This window comes from Nelusetta ayraudi, unplaced genomic scaffold, assembly GCF_046127955.1.
Source record: "Nelusetta ayraudi isolate G7.1 ecotype Tasmania unplaced genomic scaffold, CSIRO-AGI_Nayr_v1 ptg000017l, whole genome shotgun sequence".
Classification (NCBI taxonomy): domain Eukaryota; kingdom Metazoa; phylum Chordata; class Actinopteri; order Tetraodontiformes; family Monacanthidae; genus Nelusetta; species Nelusetta ayraudi.
This window is the reverse complement of record NW_027466067.1, coordinates 4813730-4828307: the sequence shown is the minus strand read 5'-3', so window position 1 is coordinate 4828307 and position 14578 is coordinate 4813730. Positions and strand designations below refer to the sequence as shown.

The 14578-nt window shown below is 46.5% G+C and overlaps 1 protein-coding gene across 5 annotated transcripts in view; it reads right to left on the bottom strand.

Moving 5' to 3' along the window:
* Positions 1–14578, bottom strand: part of phc2b (polyhomeotic homolog 2b (Drosophila)) — a 335956-nt gene that overhangs the window by 308473 nt on the left and 12905 nt on the right. For 4 of the 5 annotated variants that reach the window (XR_012926531.1, XM_076024905.1, XM_076024906.1 and 1 more), the window contains 4 exons: positions 14306–14440; positions 13892–14189; positions 6768–7120; positions 2832–3045 (listed from right to left, as the gene is read on the bottom strand). Coding sequence is in view for 4 of the 5 variants with exons in the window: in XM_076024905.1 (XP_075881020.1) it covers positions 2832–3045; positions 6768–7120; positions 13892–14189; positions 14306–14440 (1000 nt within the window). In the remaining variant the exon portion in view is untranslated. The remainder of the gene's footprint in view (positions 1–2831; positions 3046–6767; positions 7121–13891; positions 14190–14305; positions 14441–14578) is intronic. The other variant, XM_076024904.1, reaches the window with a different exon arrangement.

Here is a 14578-nt window from a genome sequence, read left to right as displayed (position 1 = left end):
TGATATTTACTTTCATTTGAGAGCCAAGGGCACTTGAGGATGAAGGCACAAACATATTTGAGGATAGTAACGTCGCGCTTTAAAACACTCAAGCGTTAAAGGCCCTGTGTGTAATTTTTCGTGGCACATAAAGTGATAAGAAAGCAGACTGCAGACAAATGAGTTCCTTTATGTTTGTGGCCGTTCTGTCACGTTAGCTCTGACTATTGAAACAGAAAGTGGAATCGGACTGACTGGGTGAAGAGAGGAGAGGGTGCTTTTGCAGAGCCGCAAATATTTTCACGTCATTAGCACATTGTATGTTGGAACAAAATACTCAAATTACAAAAAAATAAGAAAAGGAAAAGAAGGAACCGTCCCTTCAACCCAGTGGTTCTCAAACTTTCTCTGTCACGCCCCACCTTGGAGGAAGAAAATTTTTCATGCAAGTGTGGAGGAGGATGTACTCGATGTAGGAACAAGCTTACAGCTCCTTACACTTGCTTGGGCTGAAGTGGACCAAAGGGGGGGTGGGGGGGGTGGGTGGGGGCAGGATCTGCCTCGCTGCCAGAGTTAAATGTGGTTTGTTGGACATAAATGAAACCCAGCTACACAGACCTCAGTTCATTTTAGAGGGAAAAACTCCTCTTTTATTTCTTATGCCTGCAACATTGTTACCCTGACAATCGTCAACTGCTAGATCCTCCTCTGATTTCACCTCTGCAATCTAGCGCATCCATCTTACAATCATCAGTGAGATAGGGTTTTCAATCTTTTCATTTTCTGGTGGTGAGAGGATCAGTGTGGACGCTGCTGTGCCAGATGTTTGATCAGGAATGGACTTTGTTTTCTCATTAAAAGGCTCATATAAAATGGCACAGAGGGATTTTTAATTATTTTTTTCTACCACACAGGGTCCCAAGTAGTTACAAGTAGCCATAAGAAATCAGAGAAGGCTTCTCCCATTTCCAGCCACTTTCTATGGGTGCTTGACACCAGACAGACACTTGAAAGACATCAAGAGGATTTAAAAGAAAAAGGAATAACCTGTTCCATCTGATGATCCAAGACAGTATTCAGCTTTGAGCCTTTGCGGACCACCGAGCGATAACTTGCGGTGTTGACATTTCTGTGTTCTTGCACGCAAATGTTTGTGCGATGCTTTCACAATCAAACGCTTAGACCCCACCGCTGTGTGCCGATCAGAGAAGAATAATCGTTATCATCCTCGCACAGGTTGGATTGAAGCTAATGCTGACTCTTGAGCTCGTCAGCGGCACTGGTTATGTGTAATGTGTCATCAAAGTTAGCCACCAACCTTCTTCAGGCTTGAGTGTAAAAACTAAAAAAAACAACAACAACCAAACCAAAAAAAAAAAAAAAACGACGGCCGTATGTGTGTACGCAGACAGCAAAGCTTGCGATATTCATCTTTGTAACTGGAAAACCTTTGCACTCAATTAGCCATTTTGACTGCAAAACAACTTATCTCCCTGGGGCTCTCCTTCTAAATCCTTAAAACTTTCTTCAGGATCAACAAATAAAAAGCCCCACTTCATCACTGTGGATAAGAGAAATAGTTTCCTGCCGCAGTGACGAGCGCCGCCTCTCCGCTCAACATCTCACCCAACCCCACGACCAATGGCAGTGCCAAGGTGTAAAAGCAGCACATGGTTTTCATTCAACAAGAAACATCACATTAGCTGGTGTTTTGATGGCTTTTTTTCCGACCACCAAAACCGATCCATTACGACGGTTATAACACGGCTCACATATTCCTCCGCCCTGCCAGGAGGCTGTTGAATGTTCAATGTTAGATTTTGGGAAGACCTTGGGGGCCTGCTCGCGTTATGACTTGCCCTAAATTTGGAAAAATCTGCTTCTCTCAGGCGACACTGGCAACAGCCTGCTTACCAAACCTCATTGGACTCGGTAATTACATTTAGTCGGTAACTGCAAGCGCCTCTATTAGACCAAACTAATATCAACAAGCACATTAGTTAATATGATTTTATTAATAAATCAACCTTAAAGGTAAACACTGGACAACAAATTAAATAACAGAGATAAATTGACTATTTATTATGTCTGCCGGTTCTGAATTTCCATTGGGAATATTATTCCAATTACTTGCGCTGTCGCTTCAATTTCACTTCGGTGTTTATTTGGCCTTTTTTTAATATCGGCCAGCCTTAACTCCGACTCACTCTTGGTAAACTAAATTGTATTCCTCCAGCTAAAACTGGTACACACACGTCTGAAATGACCTGCTCATCACGAACAAGAAATAATAATAATAATAAACAACATTCTCTTCAAAAAATTAATTTCACAGCTTTTCTTTTCTTAAAAAAAAAAGAAAAATTAATTTTTCTCTCTTTTTCAGCAGCAGATCAGTTTGTATAAATCACTGCACTCCTTCAAAAAGCTGCTCCTTTGTTTCACATCATTCCAGCCGTGGTTTGCGTGTGAAATGCAGGAATTGGTTGAGCTTTTTGCCTCTTTGCAGGGGCCGCCACGGCAACGGCAACAAAGCAATAAGACGCAAAAAAACAACAACAGACAAACCTAAAAAAAAAAAAAAGAACACAGTGAAACAAATGCGCTGCAGACACAACGTGCTCTGCATCGCAAGCAAACAACGCCATTGATTTCCATTTCCCTCCAGTCAAGATTGCACAGGTTTGTTAATTCAACCGGGATGGTAGGGGGTGGTGGGGGAGATATCATGGTAATGATATCGCTCTAGGGACGACCGTTAAGACTTTTGAAAGTTACTCCCAACAAAAGTTCCAGAGAGCCGAACTTCGGAAAGCGACCTGAGTCGTTTTTTTTTTTGTTTGTTTTTTTACCTTGAGGCTCTGTGGCCGGAGTGGCTGCGTCCACCTTGGGCTGCTCCGCTGGCTTTTCGGGCGGCGTTGGCAGCGGCGGCGCAGGTTGTGGTGGCGCAGGTTGCGGCGGCGGGGGCGGCGCAGGTTGCTGCTGCTCGGCCGCTGGGGCTCGACACGTCTCTCTGACCACCAGTGACGTGGGCTTATCTTTGCAGTCCTGGGCCAGTCGAGAAGCCTGGCGCGCGTGAGGGAGGAACACGTTGCAAAGTCAAGACGAGACACGAAAAAGTGAGCGTGTCAATGATTTTTTTCTTTTTAAGAAAAAGAAAAAAGCTGCAAAACCGCCACGGCTGGAAAATGTCGCAGCAGCAGGAAAATGTTACTGCAGAGATCCTTACAACTCAAGAAGATTCCTGTGTTTTTTGGGAAGGACATGGAAAAAGAAATCCATCTGCCGGTTGTTTTTGGAACGGCGGTCTTTGTTTTGCTGGTTACTATTTAAAAGAATATGGACAACGCGGCCAGGACGGCAAGGATGACAGAAGGAACAGAAATTTAAGAAAAAAAAAGCTAAAAAGACCAACCCACAAATAACGTGAGGACTTTAAAGGGCACCTATGATGCTTTTCCACTTTTCTGAGCTTTAAAAACTGTTACAATGTTGAACTCTATCGTCAAACGATCGAAAATCGTCAAATAATGACGTTCGTGCGTTTGGACGTGAGCCCTGCAAATTGTTGGGCATGGTTCTAAACGCTCTGTTCAAGGAGATTTTTATCAACACCGGGAACGCGTTCCAGAGCTCCTTTCATTGCCAAGCTCCGGCCCTCTCTCGGACTGGTTCCGCCCTCCCCCGCTCTGCCCCGGAAGTGATTCCGCAATGCGCTGCTCTAAGGGGGCGTTCTCATCGCCTCGCCTCGCCTTGCCTCGGTACGGTTGTAGGGCGTTCGCACTGGCCGCTACACGGTTGTAGGGGGTGCTGTTTTGGTACCTCAATCCCCCAGGGTCCAAGCGAGACCAAGCGAGTTTAGTGGTGACGTAGCGACGAGCAGGGCACTGGATTGGCTCAGTGTCCTTGTCGATGTTCCCTGGAACTTCCGTGTCAGGTACATTTTACCGTGAATACAAGCAGCTACTATTGATGGTGTACAAATATATTTATATGTGTATACATTTTTTGAAAGCAGCTTTTTCAATACATGTTTACTTTGTCTTTTGGGGAGAGGCAGGCGAACCGGGAATGCCCTCGACGTCGCGAGTGTGTTCAACCGTATTCGCAAAAACGACGAGCGGCAAACGGCGAAGCGCTCGGAACAAATCGAGTTGCTCCGGCGTGAGGCGCGTTAAGCTAGGGAATCCGAGGAGCCTTGAGACGAGAGGAAATACGGATTCGTCGAGAGGAAGCCTCGAACACCGCGGCATTTAACAAAGTCGTCCTTGGCTCGCTAGGGCAGCTGTTTCAAATAAGGAGGCATGTTTACTGTCTGTTTGTTTGTTTTTAAATGAATGCTATTTCCTGTTGTATCTATCTCGTGTTTACTTTTGGTGAAAATATGAAGGTTGAACTACACCTTTACTCCCCCAGAAAACGAAACAATAAATTATAAATGTTGCCTGCATAAGTTATCAACTGTGACTTCAGTGAGGAAAACTGTTCTTTCTTTAACAGAAAAGCAACCACAGACCGAGCAGCAGATACGAAACAACCTTCGCACAGAAATGATGCTGTCGAAAACATTGTCCCGCTTTACAGCGTCGACTCCGCCCACGGTCTCGTGATCCGGGGGCCATGAAAACACAGTCGAACCGTGACGAGGCGAGGCGCGGAAATTAAAAAATATAAAATAAAAAATACTGAGCAACGAACAGAGAAAATGTTGGCGGTTTGTTCGGCCTAATGCGGATGCGATGGAACACAGGTCTGCAGCCAGACCCCTCTCGTCCGGTCGGCAACGGGAGTGAGACGGGCTCGACTCGGGCCGGTGGACGACGAGAGAATAGTCAGCCACGGCAATATTTGAAAACATGTATGAGGACTGTGAGCGTATTGTGACCTCAAGCAACATTAGTTTTAAGACTACTTGCAACGTACAACCGCTGAATTGTGTTGATGAACTGTTAGCCACCACCGCTAACTCCGTGCTCTGCTTGTTATGTGTGTTGTGTTCGCTGGCAGCCAAACTGAAGAGGCAGCGATTTTGACTCGCAAGTTTCGCTCCTTATAGCGATGTTCACGCTGCCAGCATGGTAACATGGGTTGTATAGAGCTCTTCCTGCTTTGTGCTTGGTGTGGACTTAAGTTGTGCAGATATTCTTGTCTAATAATAAACGACTCTATGACTGAAGTGATCGTTTCAGCGTACATATTTTCTCTGCTAGGACAGTGTTTTGATACAAGTCAACAGTATGAAACGAAATCATTCTCAGCCCTATTAAAATGTCTCGCAAAAATACAAAACAGAAACACGGTCAGTACACAAAATAAAATATATTTCCGGGGACACGGAAGGGACAAAAAAACGTCCAGGGACCTTCGGTCTGCCTTGCGGCCGTAACTCAGCCCACGCTGGGTCCGTACGAAGCTGGATTAGTTGCTAAACAGCTGCTAAAGGGTGAAGCCTTCACGACGGTAAGTGTTTAAATTGTGCCTGTTTCACAAAGTTTGCTGTTTACTCTTCACTCCCGCACCGGCAAACTGAGGAAGTGAGGCTCAGCAGCGACGAAGAGTGTGACCAATCACAGCGGAGTGGGCCGGGCGGGGGCGTACACCGGCAAGGCTGGGGTGGAGTGAAGTGAAACAGAGCGTTTTCGCCTGATGCAGTAAATACGAGGAAACCAGCCGCGAGATACGCAAATCTAAAAAGCTTTCAGCGCGGAAAATCGCGCGTTGCTGCTCTGGAGGGGCCAGATATCAAATACAAAAGCCCGAAAATTAGTATAATAGGTGACCTTTCATAAAATTGGTAATATAATATGGACAGTGTGTGTAGTGTCGAGTCAATTGTGTTGGTTTAGCTCCATGCTGGCCATGCAATCATCTGGCAACATTCCAACATAGCGGTTATGCTCTAAAGTTTGAAAATGTCTGTTTCAGTTTTGGTACTATACTGGACAGTACTAAGCAAAGGCCCAAGACTCATCAAAACATCATGATGCATCTGGATGAGTCTTGTAGTCACATGAAAAATGTCCCTTAACTTCTTTAAAGGTTAAGTGTGTAATATTTGGAGATAAAAAAAAAAAGATCAAGTGATTACATTTTAGATTGCAGCGTTTTTTCGCTCACCCTCCCTCTCTCGAGCTTGCCAGTGAACTACAGCGGCCTGCAAGCACATATTTTGAAGACGCGAGACCACACCAGGCTTCCTCAGAAATATGGCGGCGGTGCAAAATGGCAGCTAACAGCAAGAACCTTGCTCTGTGTATATCCTCATATACATATTAAGGTTTTACCAAAATAAAAATGATAAATTAGGTCACATTTTACACACTGGACCTTAAATGCAAACATGTATCAACCTTTTTTGAAGAGGTGGCCCAGAATCTTGGACATAGGAAGTAGTTTGCAAGTTAACCGGTGTGCGTCAATGGCTTCTGCTAGCCTGCCAGTAAAAACAATTTTACCCACACCGGAGAACACCCGAGGCAAGCAATTTACAACGCCTGGTTATCGACGTAAATGTCTGTGTTGATAGGATAATGTTAGAAATTAAATTACCCTTCCTGTAGTTGGTAGCAGGCTACAGCAGCGATGGACTGATATTACCAAGACTGCTGGCTCTTTTATTTACCTCCCGCTGTCATTCCTACAGAAGCAGAGTTACGGTGCACAAAAGTAAAATTCTACCCTTTTAAGTCCCACCTAAACCTGATGATCATAAGGAACTTTTAAGTAAGAAAAAAAAACAACAGAAGCAAAGCAGTCCAGTGTGCGGTAGCATGCAGCTGTTTGCTCACCGTGGGCTGTATCTGGAGGTTGATGGCGGTGAGCTGGACGGGCTGAGCCTTGGCGTGGTTGAGCGAGGAATGGAGGGCGTGAGGGCTGATGGTGGAGTGGAAGATGGTGGCCTGCTGGCTGGGCGCGGCCGGCTGGTGCGGAGCCGGTTTGGGCAGCACGGGGATGGGGTGAGGCGACGGCTGAATGGAGGCCGTCTGCAGCAGCTGCCCTGCCGTCCTCTGGGACGCTTGGCCCTGGAGGGCCACGAACTGCTGCTGCTGCTGCTGCTGCTGCTGCTGCTGCTGCTGCTGCTGCTGCTGTTGCTGCTGCTTGTGCTGCTGGACCAGGCAGTGGGGCTGGATCTGAGTGTAGGCTGGTGGGGGAGAGAAAAGACACCAAGTTCAACAAAAACAAAAAAAGTTTGTGGACACCTTGTACATTTGTAACGTTCTGGACTGCGGTAAGAATTGGTATCAAGTCTCCAAGTGCAGGTTATTTTAGTGCAGTCACCACCGTTGGCCCACATACAGCACGTGCACTCGCACGTGCACCAGCACTAGTTCCATCTAGCTCAGACTTGGATATTTCAGCAAGATGACATCACTTGCAGAATATCCAGGGGGGACAAGAGCACAGGAAGAACTAGAGTTTAGTTTGCTTCTTTTGTCTTATTGACAATAAAGAACAAAATCATTTCCAATTATGTGTGTGATTCTGACGAAGACAATAATTGGGACTGAGGAAAGGTTTTTGAGGATGTCTGAAAACGTTATTTCCACTGAGTAATGGCAGCTACTGAAGACTGCTGATATGCGCACGTTTGGAAAGAACTTTACAATCTGCATGCAGGACGAGTCAGAATCAGAATCAGAATGCAGCCCATGGTGATTATATAGTGGGTTACACCATCGGCAGCCATGTGCTCTGTATGCAGGCTGCATTGATTCAGAGCTATAGTTGAAAACACTGCAAAACTCCAAAATGTAGCGTGTAACATGACTGCAGCGATCCAAAAACAGGCCCAGTCAGAGTCCCACATCTCAAGCATCCTTAAAGCATTGCCATGTAAAAACGTACAACACTGGCAATGTTCTATGTTGAAAAACCCGGTGGGATCTCACATCCATTAATCCTCCGTGTGAACCAGGAGGGCTGAGAGACGCCGGCGCCTGCGAGGCTCCCGCTGACGGGAAGTGATATTAAGACCTCGTTGAGCGCTTCACCGTGAGGACCCGCTGTTGTAGTTTTTGGTCTGACCATTACTCACAAAACCGTCTATATATTTATATATATTTTTTTAAAATTGCCTGTCACCGCCCATCAGCGCTGTTGTGGGTGAGAAGACGTCTTGAGCCCATAACTCGGCCTGAAGCCCGAGACACAGCACATCAATCATGTATCTTGAGACTGTGTGTGTGTGTGTGTGTGTGTGTGTGTGTGTGTGTGTGTGAGAGGGAGAGAGAGAGAGAGAGTGGGAGCAGCACAGTGTTCGCTGGATGTAGCCCGAGGCTGTTCTAATATTGAAGGCAGCTCAGGAGCCGGCAGGCGGAGGATCGTGTCCGTGAAGATCTTCACACCATCAGCTTTAACTCTGCTGCGTTTTTTTTTTTTTTTTACTTTATTTCTTAGACACGACCAGTTATTATTGATGCTTTGAGAATTCTGCTGAAAGGACCTCGTTGGTGTAGTGCCAGCGACATGTTTGTGGCTGCAGGTATTAATACACTGCAAGCCACTTTGAGACATTTTATGTATAAATTTACGTGTCGGTTGAACAGCTCAGAGAACTGTATAATCTTGGCATTGGCAAGCATCAAACTTCGCACTACACGCTATAGGTCCAAGATATGGAAGCACTGGTATAGTTGTCTCCCCGGAGGGCATTGATTTTTTTTTGGTTTGTTTTTTTTCAGTGATCCGTATACATTGCATTGTGAATATGTTGTGTATGGTTCTTTTATTATGTCTTGCATATCGTTTGTATGTATTGTCTTGCTCTGATGTGGACCGTATTGTGTTTGTAATAAAGTTTATTATTATTATTATTATTGTTGCTATTATCATTATTATTATTAGTAGTAGTATTAGTAGTAGTAGTATTAGTATTCGTATGGACGCACGGATACCAGAGTACTCTACTCATACTTTAGATACGTGCCGATACCACGACACCGATACCAGTTGTATATGTATGCATATGACAATTTTGTTAAATTTGTGTTTGCACTGCAGTGAAACTTGTAACAGTATCTGTGGCGAAATGATGAATGATGTAATGGCCAGTATCATGAGTACTGGCATGCAAGTGCTCGTACTCTCCTCTCCTTGTTCTGTAAAAAAAGTGGTATCGGTGCATCCCTAGTTGTAATACACATATAAACCTGCCTAATCCACATCTCTATATTCTCAAGGAGCTTCTGCAGCTTGTGCTCTGTGGGGCTGCGTGAACACGGAGGTGCGTTCAGCGACGTAACACCCACCGCCCAGCGACCGGCGAGCGTGGATAGCTGCCAAGTGCACCAGCGTGCGTGTCTTCTGTCCCTCCTCACCAGCTCACCCCCCCCCCCCTCCCCCACCTTCCCTTCCCCTGTTCTTTTCATGGTGCGTTGCATGGGACAAGCTCCATCTGCTCTCGTCTTTGGCACTAACCACAGTTTGGGCCGTGCTGGGCGACACAAAGCTGCCGCTCTATCAGCAGGGCCCGCGTCGCACTAGTTCCTTTAAGGACACACAATCTGCTGGGAATTGTTGTTTGCTGTTAACACACTGGCACAAAGTCAAAACCGCCCGAGCTGGGACGTGCGCTGAAGATGGTTTTAACCCTCACAGTACCGTAAGACAAAATATCTTCAGGACACACAATCTGCTGAGAATTGTTGTTTGCTGTTAACACACTGGCACAAAGTCAAAACTGCCCGAGCTGAGGCGAGCGCTCAAGATGGTTTAAAACCCTCCCAGTACTGAAAGACAAAATATCTTAATATCTTGGAAGACAAGATATCTTAACTCATTATCATCATCCTAGAGCTGAGCAGAAATGCCCGAATGTGCCAGAAATAATCGCTTATTACTGTTTTATTACAATCTTTTCTTTAATCATGAAGGGTTCGATCCTCTCTGGCTGAATTTTCACTTGCCATTGAAAATCTCAGAATCCTCACAATGTTTGGATGAAGTGAATATCAAGTGTGGCTTAACTGACTTAACTTTTTATCTAAAAAACAAAAGAAAGGTCTCATCTAAGTTGTTGGTGACTATTTAAAGTTTAAAACTTTGATGGATGCCACAAAAATCACACCTTGACATCTCTGTTCTGGTGTTTAAAAATAACAAATGCGCACATTTGATTAATTCCAGTCCATCTTTGAGTGGAGGAGGGGGATTTCTGAGTGAGCTCACACTGTTTATTAGCAGCAGCACCCCCGCCGCCTCCCCTCTAATCCTGACAACTGCCTCAAGGCCCTTAAGAGGAGCAGAGGAAAGAAAGTCCAGGAAGAAGAAGGAGAAGAGGCAGACGGGGGAATTCACTCAGATGTGACGATCCCATGGAGAGCGTCGATATTTGGGGGCTGATTCACTCAGCCCCCCCCCCAGCGCTCCCCCACCCCAACACAAACACAACTGACTCTCCCCGCCAACCTCCCCGCCCCATCCCCTTGGCTCTAGATTGTGTCTGCGGAGGTCTCGCAGTATACATTCCTGGGAAGTTTTTCACACCAGGCCACGGAAAACCCCAGAGTTTCCACACTCGCACCAGCAGCCTGTCACACGCAAACAACAAAGCGACAGCAAAGCGTGCAGCGTGAGGGTTAACTTTCACATCACATTTCGTGGACAGAAAAAAAGTCGAGCTGCTGCTGATGTACTTTTGGGGTTAAAATGCTAAAGTGTTTTCTTAGGGATTAAGTCTGGTAAAATGCTGATAAAAACTGGGCTTATTACTGTTAGTCACAAGGTGAAACTGCAGATCCGATTGCAGGCAGCTGCATGTGATGCCAAGGCGCAGGTCTGAGTACAGATTTCCTCCGTTGATCTGCTGTTGTCGGCGGATCCCTGCTGTGTGTAACTATCCCTGGTATTAGTGTGAGCCGTGTCGGCCGACAGGAGGACGTCAGTGAGGACGAACGGCCACAAAAGGCAGGGTTTGTTTTGGGTTCAGTTGCTTGCAACTGCGTGCAAGTGGTTGTCAGAGAAACACAGAACCTTTCCGAATAGTTTTCTAATCAAATTACTAAGAATAGAGACACGCACAGCGATTATGCATAAAAAAATAAAAATAAATAAAAATAGAAAAGAGGATTAGGGAGGTAAGTTCATCCGGAAAAAGCAGCAAGTGGTGCAACATGCTGCAGTCAGACGTCGGAGGAAGACTCGAGCATGACAACATGAACAAAAGGTGCTGGCAAACAAACAAAAAAGCAAAGGAGGCGAGGGAAAAACACAACATCACAGAACCGGTGCAGAATACCAAAGACTCCGAAAAAATACCAAAGCCATGAAGGTTTGTCTCACCAGTCCACACACGCAGCACTGCTCAATTACAAAACCAGAAACATGCTATCTGGGTAATTCCAGCGCACAAACAGGCAGGTGGTGACTGCACTGGCTAACGACAAGTGTCATTTAAATCACACCCTTGATTTAGATTAAGGTCCAGTCAGTTGGTTCAGACCAGGGGTCACCAGGTAGCCCCCAAAAGACAACGAGTCACCTGCAGGCCTGTGCTAAAAATAGCAAAACTAGTTTAGCAGCGCCTAAAGTTCATTGTTAAGTCATTGTTGATAATTATTGAGAACTCATTGACACAATCAGTGTCTTCACATATATTGTTATGATTCATGATCATATACAACTCGAGGCAAACTGAGAAAATGTGTTATTTCAGAAGAGTGAAGCGAACTGGTTGCCCTCCATATGACTGAGTAGCCATGAAGCAGCTCTCAGGTTCAAAAAGGTTGGTGACCCCTGGTTTGGACTTTGATAGACCACTGCTTAATATTGCAGACAGAAAGATAATCACGTCATAGCTTGGGTTGTAACAAAGCTGTAATGACTCACAGGTGGGTTAACGATACAAACGAGGCCTTTTAAAAGATGCAGCGGCCTCAGTGGAGAAGGTCAAGCAGGGAGCCCGGACCTTCACACAACAGTCAGTGGCCGAGAGAGGGAAGCTCCACTGGAGGGCTCAGCGTCAGCACCGTGGAAGTATCATCCTGTTGGACTAGTGGCACCTGAACGCCTCGCTCGATAGTGTTTCTGCTTAAATCCTTTTGTGGCCAGGGACGTCAATAACGAGCTGGAAGCAGCCTCCCTCATCTTTGCAGCGGCGTGATAAATAAAACAAGATAGTAACACAGAGACAAAGTTGTGAACGGACCCGTGAACGGACCCGTGCGCGATGAAGCGACAAGCACGCAGCGTGTTAACTTCCACCTGTCCCCGCACGGCCTGCTGCTATGGCAACGCACGCTGTCTCTTTTCTCTCTCTCTCTCTCTTCTCCTTTCTTTTCTTTTCCTTCCTAGGCAGCCGTGCGGCGCCGGATTCGCAGCCTCTGTTCTCCCTTTCATTTTGTGCGAATCCATTACGGCAACAAAGCGAAACGCAGTCGTGCACCGGCGCGCTGGCGAAATCCCTCCTCCCCAGTCGACGGACGGAAAAGAAGATTTAAAAACAACAATGAAAAATGGAAGAAAGAAAAAACAACAACCCACCACTAACAGTGCAGTCTAACATATGCTTGACTTACAGTAAGTATTTGCACTGTGCAAGCTATGTATATTTCCTCTTTAGGGGCCATGTGATGCCCTGCGAGGACATTATCCAAAAAACAAAAAAACAAAAAAATCAGCCTGATGTGGTCCTGCAAAATAAAATAAAATAAATAAATAAATAAAAAAATAGAACGATTCATTGTCCACTTGGTGCACACTCACCTCACTCTCTCTGAGAGGAGGAAGGAAAATAGCAGCTGCTGACTTTCAATTACACAGCAAGAGGTTTCCTCGGACCCTTGTGTGGCGGCGCGCCTCTTCAAGGCTGCCGTGCACAAAGCGGCGGGATTGTTCCCAGACACAGTGGCACACGCCGCCTATGATAATGCCGTCCCACCACCCCGCCTCACTCGCCCCGTCAGCGGGTGAATGGACGAGAGGCGAAGGGGGGCCCCCACCCCCGACGTGCCGCGCTCGCACGACATGGAGAGCTATTTAAGGAGAGCACAGTGGAGATCTCTTCCTCCGCCTTATCTTGCCAATAAGACGAGTGCGAGCGTCTGCTGTGTCAATGACAGCTGCTGGAGGCGCAGAGACTGTTTTTGAAATGGATATCTGCTGCTGCTGCTGCTGCTGCTGCAGGAGAGAGAGGGCAGCTGCCTTCAGATGGATTCGTGTTACTGTCCGCAAAAAAAAATAAACAAATATAAATAAACTTACAGCCGAGTGAGGAAATTCACGGGCTGTTGTATAAAGGGGACAAAAGGCAGTTCATATTTTTACATACGTGCAGTTTTTATCGGGACCAAACGGTCGACGGCGACAAGATTTCGAATCTACGGCCCAGTGAGCGGCCCAGTGAGCGGCCCGGTGAGCGGCCCGGTGAGCGTCAGGGACGGGCCGGCTGTGCTTCAGTGTGACGGCGAGCAAACGCTGAGCAGGTGCGATGCTCAGTTTGCCACCGCAAGTCAGAAATAATGGATGAAGAGAGACTTGTGGCATAACAATGAGGTAGAATACGTTTATATGTTTGTGACACATATTTCTAAGAGTTGTCTTGTTTGTTAAATTTCAATCAAACAGGGATGTAAATGTGAAATTGTGACCATTTCATCATTATTTTGTCCCGCAAACTTCAATGCAGAGATCAGAAAGGTCAAAAAGATTCAAATTTAGTCAAAAAAAGAAGTGCAGGTAAGGGGAGCAAACACTATTTAAGAATTAATTTGGGTAAAAGTATTATATTACAAACACAGCCCATGATGATTGCAAATAAATGCAAACTAATTGATTGCACAGGCAAACCAAATAGTCGTCCTTAATCAATTTCTGACTTTCCTTTATTTATTTATTTTCACTCTGATTACTGCCGACTACAGCTACTGCTCGGGACAGGAATCCAATCTTTAGGGGAAGTTAGGCGTCGACTCACCCGGGGTGATGAGCGACCGGGCGTTGACGGCCGTGACGCTGCGGCTCATGTTAATGGCTCGGACCTCCGTGACGGCGGCGGCGCCGTCCGTCTTCTTCCCTCCATCCAACGAGCCGTCAGAGGAAGCCGACTTGCCCCCCGCCGAGACCTGAGCGCCCTGACTGGAGCTCTTGATCAGCGAGGCAGGTTGAATGGGCACAGGGCTCTGCTTCAGACTGAGAGCCTGCAGCGTGTGGCTCTGAGAGGAGGACGTGGTCGCCACCTGCTGGCCCCGGATGGTAAGGTTCTGAACCTGATTCTTGCAGAGGGGGGGAAAAAAGGGGGAGCGTTTGGCTTTGACTTTGAGTTGTTCAACAAGGAAAGTAATTTAATGCATTTCTTTTTTTAATAATCTGTATATTTTAGTCAGCCTACCTGTGATGAAGCCTGCGCGGAGCCGTCTGATTGGACGGCCGTGACGGTGGCGGTGGGAGCGAAGATGAGCTGCGAGGACAGCGGGACGGCTCGGCCGAGGCTTCGGGCAACCTGGACAAGGTTACTCTGCTGGGCCTGGGAGGCAGCACACAGACACAACACCGACTTCAAGAGGCAAACTGATGAGGACAAACTCTACCAGGTTCATTATATGAAAAGAAGGCGCCAACAATCTCCTCTGAGGCAAAGGGCTGGGAAATGTGCTTTGAACGA